Below are 14595 nucleotides of genomic sequence, written 5' to 3' on the forward strand. Positions count from 1 at the left end.
GTGTTTCTCCTACATCCACAGAGGAAAGTCCTCCCTGGTTTGTTTGGGTTAGACAGGAATGAGGGAGGCAGGACAGAGAAATGGGGAGAAGTGGGAGGTGAGGGGATGGTGACAGGGGAATGGGGGGGACTGAATGAGCTTGGACAATGCTCTCTGAATTTTAAAGAGGGGATAGAAAAAGGCGAAGGAGAAGGGGAGTGGAGGTTCGGAGGAGAGAGAAAGGAGACAGGAGAAGAGGAAGGGAGCTCATGAAGGTGGGGGTTGATGGGGCAGATGGGAGGATAATTAGATGTAGGAGAGGAGTGGAAGGGAAATGACGGAAGAAGCACCAGAAGGAAAGTGAGGAGAAATGAATGAAGGAGGTAAAGAAAGAAAAGAGGTGGGGAGAAGGGAAAAGAGGAGAAGGGCAGGGAACGTAGGGGCTGCATTCCTGAAGTGCAACCAGCCCGGTGCTGCTCTGCTGCCCAATGTAAACACAGGGCAGGGAGGTGGACTGACAGCCTGTCACAGTGACTCATGAGACAGAGAGAAAGCAAGCGAGGAAGAGAAGTGGAGGTGTGTTTTGAAAGAATGAAATGTGTGACAAAGGAGAAAGAATTAGAGCAAGAGAGATAGGAAAAATAAGTGGTGGAAATAGTTTCAGACATACAGAAAGACTGCTATGACGTGTATATAATGTGAATGATATTCCATGTTTGACGGGACATCCATCTAGTCTACAATCCTCTCATCTTTCCTGCTTTTATTCCTCTTCTCTTTTCCTTCAATAAACCCTTGGCTATACTCATCTGCATCTCCTGGATTGTGACCACATATTGAGGTCAGAGAGACATTATGTATGCGTCAGGCAGGTGAAAATTAGCTTTCTTTTGCAGGCTAGTTGACAAATGATATTCTGATGTCATAGTATACACAACGCTCAACAGCGCCAATCAGCCATGACAGCAGGAGGTTCTTGTCTATGTGGTGCTAATACTACATCTAGTGGCAATAAAAGTACATTGCAACTGAAAAGAAAAAAAAAGTTGGCCTAAAGCTCTATTTCTACCTTTAGCCTAACCATATAGTAAAAAGAGTGCAATTTAGTGTAATTCTTCCCACAACACAATTTTTAATTTATGGTACATTTCAGTAGCTAAGTAAAATGAGATACAGACAGGGTTTTGATGACAAATGAACAAGACAAGTTACAAAATTGGACATCCTTCTGCCTAAAACAGTGAAGGTTTTTTGCACAGATTTAGGAACTGAAAGCAGCCCTTTGAGATTGTTCGGTAATTCTGAGGAAGGAGGAATAAGTGAGGTCTCCTTACTCAAAATACTGTAAACAGGGTAAACCACATAAAGTTTGATACTGAGAAAGAAAAACAAAATAAAATAAATATGTGGAAAAACAGCATACAAAAGGGTTGTTTCACATGAGAACAGTCACCTGAGACAAAATGTCAGTTGTGAAGAGGACCAAAATATTAATTGTGAGGGTAACGGCAATTCATTTAAAAACAGCTTTGTATTCAATATTGCACTTTACAGGGGGAATACTGGGATTTATTGCAGAGAACTTTGCTGAAACAGCAAAATTCTTAGAACAAATTCATTTGCAAACATTATACTGACATCCATATTTTTCACGGCCTCTGTTACTGATCATTTCTGACAAAACTAAATAAAGAGTTAAAACCCTGGACACAAATTAGGGAACTACAGTGCCTTTTGATCATTTTCAAACTGACATTGACTATTCTACTATGTGTCTTAAATAAATGGGCACACAAAGGGCTATTTTAAAGTGCAATACAACAATATATTATATTTAGAAATGATTAAACACATTACAAAAGTGACACTTGTACAAACATATCTCACTTCTCCCCATAGAGGTCAGTGTAACAAGACAATATATATTTCATCAAGCTTTAAATACAGTCTTTTCATTTCACTACTCGTCCTGCTGGGAAGTGTTTCCTTCCGAGACTGTTTTCCCAGTTTGTGACAATAATCTCACCACAAACCAATGGAAAAGTCCTTCTTTTTGAGAAGTGAGCTGCTGTCAGACGAATGACGCACTGTAGGCCTACTTTACCAGTAAAAGGATACTGATAATGAATACTTCCTCAAAACACTCCACAAGTCACAAGTGTCAGTGAAATGTTGACAGCATTCAGTCCGTAGTCAGTCACTGTGGTTACTGACCATTCTTGTCGTGTATGTAGCCAGTCAGTCCCAAATGTAACATACACTTTAGTGACAGTTTTCATTCTAGATTCTAGAACACATAAGATGTTTGACCCGAGCAGAAGTCGGATGATCTTCTTCACCAATTCAACACATAGGATGTCTCTTACCCTCCTTTTTCCATGAGGGATATAACCCTATGAATAAAATGAAATATAAAAAGGAAAGAAGGGGAAAGGGAGAGATAATGTCAGTGGTTAAAAGATTGTGTAATTAAAAATTGTTAGCCATGTGTGCTTTACAAGTTACAAAGTACATTTTGAGGCAACTAGGACTTGTGTGTTGTCATGAAAAGTAGCATTTTAGCATTACAGTTGTGGCTTATGAAACTTTTTATCAACTTACAGTTTACATTACTTGTACAATGAAATCAAATGAAATCAAAATGAAATTCAAGTAAACAACCACTTACTCTTTACATCCATTTTCTCCACCCTGTTGCCTCACATTTGTTGATTCTTCCCCTGGAAACCAATTTAAAAATTGCTGTGAGTTTTTCACTATAGAGTCATTCATACTGGCATTTCTGTATTTGTACAAACAGCTATACAAATGTGTATAGAACAGCTACAATGTGACAAACCTAAACATTTTTCTTACCTTTCTGTCCTTTCTTGCATTTCGCAACTTGCAACACCACCACCACCACCATAACAATACATAAAACCACCACGATGGCTGCTATCAAATAAGCATTGTTGTTGCCAGGTGGCTCATGTGGCGTACCTTCAGATGAGAACAAATTTCAGACAGAGTCAAACATATGAACAAGGACAGTTGAGTCTATGAGACCCAAATCCATGTTTTCCATGGTCAATCAACACTTCACAAAAGTAGAGTAAAACATTATTTAAAGGCAAGATTATGTATTTGTTGGGGAATATTTATTATTGGTGGATTAATACACATTTGATGCTAGTTAGTATTGTTCATGATTTATGTATCCTTGGTTAAGTCTGTCAAGTGTAATTGATGTCCCCAAATTGAGCACTTCATTCTAGCAAGATGTCCCCAAATTGAGCACTTTATTCTAGCAAGCACTTTAGTACTTTATTCCTTTTTTCCACTGTTTTACAACCGGAGTACACAACATTTCAGTATTTTATGTATTTTAGTCTTGTCTGTCCTGTACGTTTTGCTGCAGAACCAATTGCCATATGGGGACAAATAAAGTTAAAGTAAAGTAAAGTATTTAAGTCAGCAGGACAAAATTGGCTCAATAAAACCTTCAGTGCCGGTGTCCATGGTAGCAACAATTTGGCTAACTAAATAGTTTTATGGATAATAATGGAGCTCTATGGCACACAAGAATATAGCTCATCAGGCTTTGGCTACACAGAAAATAATTGTTAGTAGGATTAGTCAGTTGTTGGTTCTATTATTTTAGATGTGTTGTTAAAAATATATAAATCACTAGATTCGTCCATTAAAGTATCAGTTCACCCAAATTACAAAAGATTAACCATTTCTTGATGGTATAGCCATGCAGCTAGGGTTTTGAGATATATTGAGATACCTGCTTTCATCCAACTGCAATGAAAGTTTTTATTTTTGAATAGAACTTTCATGAGGCTAACAGTATTATAAAAATGACATTTACAAAATGCAATAGATACAGTATAGTTTGAAAAAAAACAGCAACATTATATTATTGACGTCATGATCAGTGTGCCCTTTAAGCTGATGATACATGGAGCAACTTTTAGAGCAATGGTGCTGGGCAATGTTACTGTCAATGGTAATGAGTAAAGATCACTACTGTAATCCTCTTCCCCCACCACTCTGCCACCCTCCCCGCACCACCGCTATCCGTTCAAAACATAGTCGGACTTGCCACAAGCAACATTGCCCAGCAACATTGCTCAAAAAGTTGCCCAGTGTATCATCAGCTACACTCTGGATAATTGACGTAGTTGACGTACATGGCACATAGACTATTATATATCTAAAGCACTGCTGTCTCTTTACAGAAACCCAAACTCTTAACTCCTCTGTGAACAGTCAAACACTGACAGGATGTAAAAGTAAATTTCCCTCACACATTTATTTAAAAGTAGCCATCAAAGGGAATCTATGTTGAGGGATTCCCTATGCCTTTCACACTTCCCAAAACTTGCCCAGGGACTGAAAGCATATTATATTTTGGTGCAGAAACCATTAGGACTTGTCTTTTTTGAGTTTAGTACTCACAGACTGGGTACACGTTCGAGATGACGTTGTCCACAGAGCAGCTGAACTTCCGCTCTCCATTGGAGCAGTTGAAATATGCAGTGCTGGAGATGTTGAATATCTTGGTGGTTGGATCGCTCGTTTCATTGCGCTGTCAACAATGTTCATCTGACTCCCAGTTACGTTCCACATCAGTCTGGCCCTTGGGTACCCACCATGTGAGGCACACATCACCTGACAACCAAATCCATCTCTACAGGACACTGTGGCTTCAGGTTTACTATAGCTGGCTAGAAGAGAGAGACAAAAAAGAGCACTGTCAAGTAGTGGGTTGTATCTCCAACATGTCAAAGTTTCTGAAAATGGCCATGTTTACTTTAAACACCCTGCATCTTTTTAATGATACAATGACGCCTCCCTAGGTCCTAGATCCTAGGTTGATGGGGGTTTATTTTTGTGATAAGTATACAAAGGGATCACAGTGGTTGTCATATAAACCTTAACTTTATAATATGATGAGATAAAAATGCTGCATAGCTCATTTGAATAACAGTGTTTTTCTTTGCTAGCCATGTAATTGATAACCTGTGGAGAGAATTCTCCTGCTTTTGGCCAAGGTGGGATGGACCTTTTCAAACCGGTCTTCCAGAAAACCATAAAACAAGATTTTCATCATCTTTCAGTTTAACAGATTTTCAAATACACATGTGAAAGAAAAACTGGACATCCTTCTGTCTAAATCCACTACTTTCAGGGGAAAGGAGCCAGAGAACAGCATTATTAAGAATATTATATATACAGTATTGTTCCATCATGTTTCATCGTGTTGAAAACTCTTAGTCAACCGAAACTCCTATCAACCTAAAACTTAAGCAATCAAATTAATGTGCTGAAATTCATACCTGTGACACTGAGGTGAATAGTAGTTTCATATGTCTTCATGTCACCGCCAGCGTACATGATATGACACTGATAGTCACCAATATGGGAGACATTCAAACTGTCCATTTCCACAGTTGTGCTTTGGCGATCCAATTTGGTGTTCTCCCATTTCTCTTTAATATTTTTTAAATCATAATAGCCATTCACAAAGATATTGCCCTTCTGAAGGTAGAACATTTGAATGGTCTTTTGCTGGTCAAAGGGGCAGCGAAAGGTCACCTTTCCACCAACCTCCCCTCTGAGCTGAATCGAATCAGCACTTTCTGGAAAAGAAAAGTTAAAGGAAGAAAAGGATCAGAGAAATGTTGGGAAACCTTTTATGAAAAAGAAGTGAATCGTCGTACTGGAGAAATGAAATACCTAGAAGACCAAACAATTTAAGGCTATTTAAAATCAGAAATATATCATCTTTAGTAATATGAAAAACTTTTATTTATAATATTAAGAGGGGGTCCAAAGTTGAATGGAGCATTACTGAGTTAAGCCAAAACATGGATTTGTTGCCATCTTTAAGATTTGATTTGAAATCAGCATAAGTAATGTACTTTGAGTAAACCTTATTTTAGGGTTGTGGGTGGGTGTAAAAGGTCAGGGGTTTTTGTTTTGAGAGCTCCTCTTTATGACTTAGTAGACTAATCTCAGTTCCTCTTCAGGTTATTAGCCCTTTCTTTTTTGTCTACAATACTTAACTTGTAGTGTCTCTTTCACATTTTACATGATGTAAAGGTCACAGTGAGCAAAAGGTTTTTCTTTTCATTTTCACCTTGGGTGTGGTTTTTTTTTTTTGGTCACCTCATGAACACTTTAGCCTTTTCATAAATTGTCCACCAAATCCCAAGAAAAAGGCCTGTGTCTTTAGCTTGCCAGATATTCACCTTTCTTCACCAGCTAGCTAGAAACTTTGTCTGTCTATAGCTTGTAGGTGTGCAGCCAGCTTATAGTTGTTTTATCACAACTATTTTGCTGAACACAGAATTAGGGTTGATGGGTCTGTGTGACTGTGATAGTAAATGTATGGGCCTTAAAGGAATGGTTCAAAAAGTAAGCTTATATTAGCAGCTGGATAGCTTAAATTAGCATACATGACAAGTAAGTGACATCAGTCTTCTTTTTTAACTCTTGGCCAGAAAGTGAATAAGCGTATTTCTGAAAATGGTGAGGTATTCCTTTAAAATCAAAACAGTGAGCTTAAAGAAAATAAAAGGTGCTGTGGCTGCAGATCTAGTAGATGTAGTTATTTGATTTATTTAACATTTCTGTTTTGTATTATAATACATTTTGTGTTGCTTCATTCATGTGCGACCAAGCATACTGCCGTGAAATCACTAGCCCTCATGCAAAACCAAGATAAAGGTGAGTCGTTGAAGCAGTGATATGACGAAACTGCTCACCTGTGACAGAAAAGGTCCACATCATAGTCAAAACCAGAATCAGCAGGGTTAGTGGGTTTCTTGGAAGACAGACGAAAGAATAATTGTTTACAAGGTTACCTGGGTTATACTAGGGCTTTACAGTAACACAAAGAGATGCATCCACACAATCTGACACATAAAAACAACTACTAAAAAATAACACTTTTCCCTATGCCCTGAGATACTGTTAGCAAGTGGTTCTGTTCACTGTCTTTGCAAGAGAATAAAACACCTAAAAATGAATTCTGAGAGTTGTGGATAGAAATAAATACAGCAGTTCTCAGTATCCTTGACTTTTTAGATTATTTGGGTCCATGTTGCTGTCACACATTTTTAGCACTGGAGCATCAGTTGATGACCCTTGACAAAGGAAGCATTAGCTCAAATGAGTGAGGCAGGACCACAAATGTACTGTGTTATTCTTGGGTTTTCAGCTTTAAATTGAAGCTTTGCCTACTGTCAACTACTGGATTTTTTAAGAAGCGGTATAATTTAAGATCTTATCACAACAGCAACTAAACAATACTAAATCTGAGAATTCTCAGCAGAAACTAGGTATTGTGCAATGAAATGTAAATCTTGTATGCTTCAATTTGGTCTCATGACAGTGAAACTGACATTACAGTTACTAACTAACTAACTAACTTCCACGAGTACATCACTAGCAGTTCCATAGAAAACATCTTCACACCCAAATAAAACATCAGATGCGTTGATGAGGGTTGGAGTTAAGGGTAACAATGTAAACCAACACATATTTGTGTAGTGAGTCACAGCATTGTGATGCCTACTGCTGACATTTCGAAATCATAATGCAATAATAGAAAATGACAGGGATACTTACAGAAACTGTGAGGTGCAACGTGATGCCTTTGAAAAAAACAAAAAGAAATCAGTCACTGTTAGTATTTATAATCTTTGCATTTAATTTGCTGTATTTTAAATAAGTAAGCAAGCAGGAATCCATTGGGGAGTTTAAAAATACAAAATGATTATGATGTTAAGATTTTCCATCATTTGTGTATCAGATTAGGTGATTAAATTAGCAGGTGACTGATTTATTTTCTCGGTTTTTAAACCTGCTTTACCTGCTCATCTCAAACCACCACTGATTTGTTTAAATGTACATACTAAGAGAATGATTGTTATGAAATGGTCTTGTTTGTGGAATACGTGTTTAGTGAGAAGGCACCCAGTAAACACACAAACAAAAAAAACATTATCTGAAATATCTGACTAGCCCTTCACAATCTGTGATAACAAGGAAAATGATTTCTGTCTTCCTGAAAGATCATTAGCCATGCTACAGGAAAGTCCCTAAGAGCAGTATCACAAAAAGCCTGTTATTGTTGATGTGCTGAAGGGTTTATTCCTCTACCTGCTGGGGGGAAATCTCACACTCCAGACAGTGTCTTTTAGTTTTCTTTTATTTTGTATTGGTATTATAACTACTATACAGTATTTAATTTCACTTTCACTATTTTGTGCATTAGGGAAATTTTTTTTTACCTCTAGTCAGCTAGATTTAAAATATCAGGAAAACAATACCTGAATTGTTTTAGTTGGTGTGACAAGATTAACAAAAATAAATGAACACTAAATACTGTCTGCCAATTAAAACGGATCACACAACTTGTCTTCTTGACACCAGACACCTGGTCTCACTTTGCTCATACTGCACAAGCGCATTCAAGAAATGAAGAGGCTATTTTAACTCCTTTGAGTAAAGCTTTGTATTGAAACTTGCACTTAAACACAAATATGACTAAACATAATGTTAATCCAAAAGAGGACTTCCAGGGGAAACACCACCTTCCTCATAATGAGTGGCCTTACAGCAGCAGTGTGTGTCCTCCCCAGAAACCACATCTGAGGGAATTCCCAAGGGCCACATACTTTCATGATGGGTTTAGTTTTGGGAAAAGTGATACCAGATGGATTGTTATACTGATTTTAACAACTACAGTATTAACTGAGGTTTGTTTTTCGCTAATATCCTTGAATATGTATCTGTTTTTTTACAACATGCACCTATAAAATAGTAATTATCCAATATAATTCCAATATCCAATATAATGGCAATATAATATATGACAATTTTTGAGGCTACAGTTTGTGGTTTTATTGTATTGTACTGCACTGTTATTGAAAGATTTTCCAAGGTATACCTTATTTTCTGTCCACCTATGTATACAGGGTTAGAGGTCCTCCTTGGTGAAATGGCGTTATAGTTGCTGTACTGTTACATCAAATGATTTAAATCTTTTTGTGGTCATGGTAATGGGGCACCTACACCCCTTAATAATTGACCCAATACTATATCTACAACGTATATAAGTAAATAAAGCTAAGATAGCAACTGCAAAATAGCAGTTTTGAGTCAGCCTATGTAAAGCTCTTGCACTTGCTCTCATCAAGTGTTCATACAGTGAGGCTTTATTGGTATGGGGATTCCCACATGACGTAACACAATTTACAAAGGACTGGTTGCTAGGGTGTATTTTTTTAAGGAAACACATGCTTATCACACCCAGTATGCTACAAAACCATATGTCATTCTCACACACTGATTTGAACTCGTTTCACATGAGCTTCATGTTGTTTTAATGTGGGGGCTGTATGATACTTCATGTGGGTAAATAGCTGAAAGGACTGTAAAGAATGTTGCAGGGTGAAACTGATTAAATTGAGGTGAGATACTTGTGGCAGGTGATGTTCATATGTTTAGCTGTTATTGCTACACAGCTGAAGCTTCACTAATCATTTTATTTTCCCAATGAAGACAAAACACCAGATGACTTTCTATTTCCATTCTCATTTTCAGTCATACTGGATGATACTGGTTTTATAATCAATGCCCATTCCTGTAATATACATATCATCAACTCAAGTCACTTGACCACAATATCATAGTCATAGTCCAAAAATACATCAGGTCATTTTAATACAGGAGCAAACATATGCCATTCCTACTGTAAGAAAGTGTCCTGACAGATTTTCTGATCTGCATGCCGCTGTTAGCTTATTTGTGGGTAAACCTTCCTATAAGCAGCTATGTCTACACATACACACACACCCCAGCACACACACACACGCACAGGCTCCTGCTCAGTGGCATTCTGAGTCATTCTTTCATACAGAAAACTATGTCAACGCACGAGAGATGGTCTTCCTTTCCAATGTCAACATGACAGATAATAATAGACTTCACAACGATAACATTATTTTCAAAAGAAACATGAAAAAAGAAAGAAACTTACCATTGGTGCTGCCTCGCCTTCTCTGCCTCTTTCCCTGTTCGAGTCTGTGTGTGCAAATAAGGGACTTCCTCTATACAAGTAATGAAGAGTTATGGGTGGAGCTGTTAGAAAGTCAAAAAAAACTTTATTGAAATGACATATACATACACACACATGTTAATCTCAGGACTAGCTGGCATAAGGAAGGGACTCTTTTCAGTGCTCAACTCCTGTGTTTTAAGAGCATTGAATTGGAAGGAGTCTTGGGGACTTGATCTGAGGTGCATCAGGAAGTTCAGTGCTCTTTTTCTGGTATCTATCAGTGGAAACTGTGCTAATTCTGTCTACATGCATTTGTAGGAGTCTTTCTTCAAATGTTTAGGATGTCTCTGCAGAATTCTGCATGTAGGGTCTCAATGTAATGCTTCCCCCATCTGTTGTAGTTCTGATGACAAAGTGGACCTCAAACTTCACTTCTATAAAGCAAAATCTACTTAATAGCACTGTCAAATATTTTACACCAGATTTTAATCGGGACACTTATATTATAGAATTTATTTTTAATTGCATTGATTGTTGTTTTATTTTTTTCCAGGTCAGCCTCAATAGTTGCCTCATAAAGGATGAGGTTCATATCTCTCACAGCCTTATCCACACCTTCTTTATTGGTTTCGTATTGGTTTTGGATAAAGGTTGTTCTTTTATTCATCAATTTTATTGAATTTAGAGCTTTCACAAATTTTTCATCACTGTTTGGGGCCCATCTCCCTGAGTTGGTACAGCTTACAGGGCTCTGTTGGTTTTTTCTAGGACTGTCAGGAATATTCAAAAACAGATTTATTTGGTTGTGGTCTGAGAATGGGGTTTGCTGCCTGACAATTAATGCATTCAAAGTGGAGATGTCAGTCATTGCGTAGTCCACTACACTACACCCAAGAGCAGAAGAATATGTAAATCTCACCTAAAGAGTTTCTAGTCTTTCTAGTTTCTAAGTACCTTTTAGAAAGTACAGACTTCTGGCTCGACAGAGGTGTAGTAGCTCCCTACCACTATTGTTTGTCACACTATCAAGGTTGTTTCTGTGAGTGATGATTGGTGAGATGTATAAAGGGGTCTGGCCAAACACATGATTATTACCTTGTGGGTCGACAATATCAGATTCAGTACCAGTTCTTGCATTCAGGTCTCCACATAGTTACACATTTCCCTGGGCTGGAAAGTGGGTGATTTCAATGAGAAGAATGCTTAATATTTCCTCATTATATTATGGAGATTCTATAGGTGGGATATAAATTGCAGACATATTTCTTTTTTCATGCTGATACTTGAATTTAGTTTTAGCCAGATGTATGACTTCCCTTGTTTGACTGTGAACACATGACTGGGAAGGTCCCCTCTCTCTCTCTCTCTCTCTCTCTCTCTCTCTCTCTCTCTCTCTCTCTCTCTCTCTCTCTCTCTCTCTCTCTCTCTCTCTCTCTCACTGTTGAGCAGCTTGAAGGTTACTGCTGAATTATGTGGGTGTGGGTGTCACTACTATACGTATGATGACATCACAGAAGACATCAGGAAGCTGGACAAACTTCCCTATTTGCTTTCCAAATCAGTCTCACCTAACCATGTGACATCAATTCTGTGGAAGTGATCACAATCATTTACCATAACAAAAACAACAGTGCGGCATCCATAAAATTCTGCTGCTGTGTGTGTTTTTTGACATCATGTATTTTGGAATGTGTTACGATTGATATAACTGCATAACTCTTTCAGATGGCTCATTGAGAAGGAAGTTAACCTCAGCTACAACACAGTCTTATGGCTAAACTTGCAATAAAATAAGACAAAAGCAAGAAAACACTCTCTCTCCCTAAATACAATATTCTTCACTAGTTAAAATTTGACAAAAATCTAAGACATCACAGGCTGTATGAAGAGGGCAAATTTACTTGTCCACTTTGCTCATGAGACAAGCAACCTTAAATAAACTCAACTGAAAAACAACTGAATTAAAAAGTATCACAAGAGAAATGGAGCCACTTTGTGGTTGTTTGGAGACCACCTGGCGTGTAGCAGAGTGAGCAGACTGGCAAGCAGGGCAGGTTAAGCATAAAATCCGGTTGCAGGTGAATCTGAAGATGGATAGAATGCTGGAATACAACAGAGAAAAAAAGCAAATAGACAAAAGTTCCTATATTGAGGCAGGAAACACCTTACATATTGTGTATAACTCGATGTTCCAGCGGGGACTGGATGTGAGACCAGGTGTGTGGAAATGGCATAGGGTAATGCCCACAGCTCCTCATTAAACAGAAAAGAAAGAAACAATGAAAGAAAGAAAGAGAGAGAAACAAAAACAGATGTGAATGTTTTTTTGGACAGCAGTGGCTTCCTCCATGTTGTCCTCCCATAAACTCTATTCTTTTTCAGTGTTTTACCTATCGTAGCAGCTGTAACCAACACCTCAAATCTCGTCTCATTGATTGGACTCCAGGTTGTCTGACTCCTGACTCCTAGCTTAGTGGTTTGCGTACCATTTCCACCCTGCACTGTGAATGTTTACATAGTGTGTTCAATAAAAACATAAAAAACATATAACTGTTTGTGTGGTATTGGTTTAAGCAGACTGTGTTTGTCTATTGTTGTGATTTAAAATCAGGTCACATTTTTTGACCAATTTATGGAGAAATCCAGGTTATTCCAAAGGGTTCTCATACTTTTTCCCTTGACTGTATATTTCTCCAAACTAGAGGGAAACGCATTTTCCAAATGAAGGTTTTTCCATGATGATCAATGTTTAGTAACCAGTGGGTCTTGGGTTGAAGTGGCCTGTCTTTGACATTATGTGTTTTAGATGCAGGTGGTGTGCTATTTCCTCAAATTACACCTTGCTCATAGCATCTTTGCCGTTACCCAGAGTTCCACAGAATCCCTGATGGATTGACATTTGGATAAATCAAATGCTGCTGCTTTGGTAGGAAATCAAAATTACTTGAATGATTTGCAATTCCAGAATTCAGCCACTACAACGGAACTTTGGGAAGATACAGAAAACAGGGAACTCCAGGGTTTTTCCATGTGTATCCCTGACACATTTGAGAAAACTGCCCAGAAACTTGTCTGGGTGTGTCCTTGTCTTACCCCTATTATTTCTATTTAGCTATCTAACTCTTTTTAATGTAGTACTGTAGCCTATATGTGGTGTCTTATTATATCATTAGACTGCACATATCAGTTAATTTATTTATAGACAATGTTTGTTGAATAACCCCTTTATACTATATATATGAGTGTGGGACCGAATGTGTTTTTGTCAAAAGGGAAAATTATCATTCACATTCACAGTCACATTAGAGGCTGTGTGCTTTATCAAAAATATAATGATGGGAAACTACATATGGTATAGAGGTGATTTGAATTTTGTTTGTGGGAGGAAATAGCAGTTTAAAAGCTTGCAATGGAAATGGTTGTATGGGGTGCTGTTAAACCTTTATGTATTAGATGAGAGGGTGTTAATATTTTGACATCCAGAAAACACAACAATGAAATATAAATCAACAGCATGCATATTTATTACAAAACAAATGACAAGGCATTTTAGAAGATCTTCTGTATAGCCCAATATAGACCCACTAACACCCACAGGCTCTCTTACAGCCTTGCTTGCTCTTACGGTGTGAAAAGGAATGTGTTGGCCAGTGGGAAGTGTGGGAGGGAAGGCTCTGATATCAGTTCTCATCATCCAGGGGATTTTTGAAACTCATATCATTTGAACTATTACTAGCTTTATTCAGTAACTTCCTATTCGAGAAGTGATTCCCTAAACTGAAGCAAATGTACAACATGTCCGTATGAAGTTTCCCAAGAAAAATATGAACCACTGCATGGTGCTGCAGAGTCTGCCGCTGGTTACTGTCTATCATCTATCTGCTTGTCTCTCTAAAGCACTCAAATTAGTTTGTGCTCCAGAAATAATTAGTATTACTATAATTTACCTCTTTTATGAAGCAGACTTTTTGGCAGTCTGGGAAAGTTATTCACACTCTACAGCTTAGTAGAGCGTATTGCTGCTTCACTAAATTGGACTGTAACCAACTGATCGCTCACTCGGCTGTTTTGAGAAATGTATTGAAGGAGATATGGTATCAGTGTTATTGTTAATCTTAATGGGCTATACTGACCCCACTCATTGCCCAAAGCTTTAGTTATTCTGTAAATGGGCAGTTGGCTGTGAGGACACCGCATGACAACAGAATTTCCCTTCTATTAGTGACAGAAATAAAACTGTACATATCAAGGGAATCCCTTAGTGTTTTTTGGCATGCATATGTGACTGTGTATTCATTTTTAAAATTATTTCAGGATAAATGTTTTCATAAACAGCTATTTTACCAAGGCTTTGATTAATCTGAGTAAAAGTTAATTCCTGATCATTTGACAGATTGACAATTGTCACAAAGATCTCCATTATGTGCAGCTTCACATAGAGATTAATGTAAAAGAACTATATGCATGCAAGAAGACACTATACGCTAGAAGTCCAGGGGCCATCAAAAGCCTCTGTTAAGTTTTCACTGGAGGATTCAGAGGCGGACACAAGGAGA

At 37.8% G+C, this 14595-nt stretch overlaps 1 protein-coding gene across 1 annotated transcript; it reads right to left on the reverse strand.

Annotated features, from left to right (window-relative positions):
- Positions 1-1086: 1086 nt before the first annotated feature.
- LOC119883394 lies at positions 1087-10073 on the reverse strand. Its single transcript, XM_038694020.1, has 8 exons — positions 10019-10073; positions 7603-7628; positions 6738-6796; positions 5307-5609; positions 4426-4694; positions 2836-2961; positions 2648-2699; positions 1087-2372 (listed from the first exon to the last, which is right to left on the reverse strand). The coding sequence occupies exons 1-6, from the start codon at positions 10019-10021 to the stop codon at positions 2920-2922; spliced, it is 702 nt and encodes a 233-aa protein (XP_038549948.1). The 5' UTR covers positions 10022-10073; the 3' UTR covers positions 1087-2372; positions 2648-2699; positions 2836-2919.
- Positions 10074-14595: the final 4522 nt, after the last annotated feature.

The sequence above is a fragment of the Micropterus salmoides genome, unplaced genomic scaffold (assembly GCF_014851395.1).
Source record: "Micropterus salmoides isolate LMB-PRFRI ecotype aquatic unplaced genomic scaffold, ASM1485139v1 Ms_hic_scaffold_3, whole genome shotgun sequence".
NCBI classification, from domain to species: Eukaryota; Metazoa; Chordata; class Actinopteri; order Centrarchiformes; family Centrarchidae; genus Micropterus; species Micropterus salmoides.

Bases quoted from the DNA above. Each gene is read 5' to 3' on its own strand.
- LOC119883394 (XM_038694020.1), bottom strand. The intron at 6,797-7,602 runs GTAAGTATCCCT...CTGTCTTCCAAG, and splicing joins CGTTGCACCTCACAGTTTCT to AAACCCACTAACCCTGCTGA. The intron at 2,962-4,425 runs GTGAGTACTAAA...TCTCATCTGAAG, and splicing joins CTCGAACGTGTACCCAGTCT to GTACGCCACATGAGCCACCT.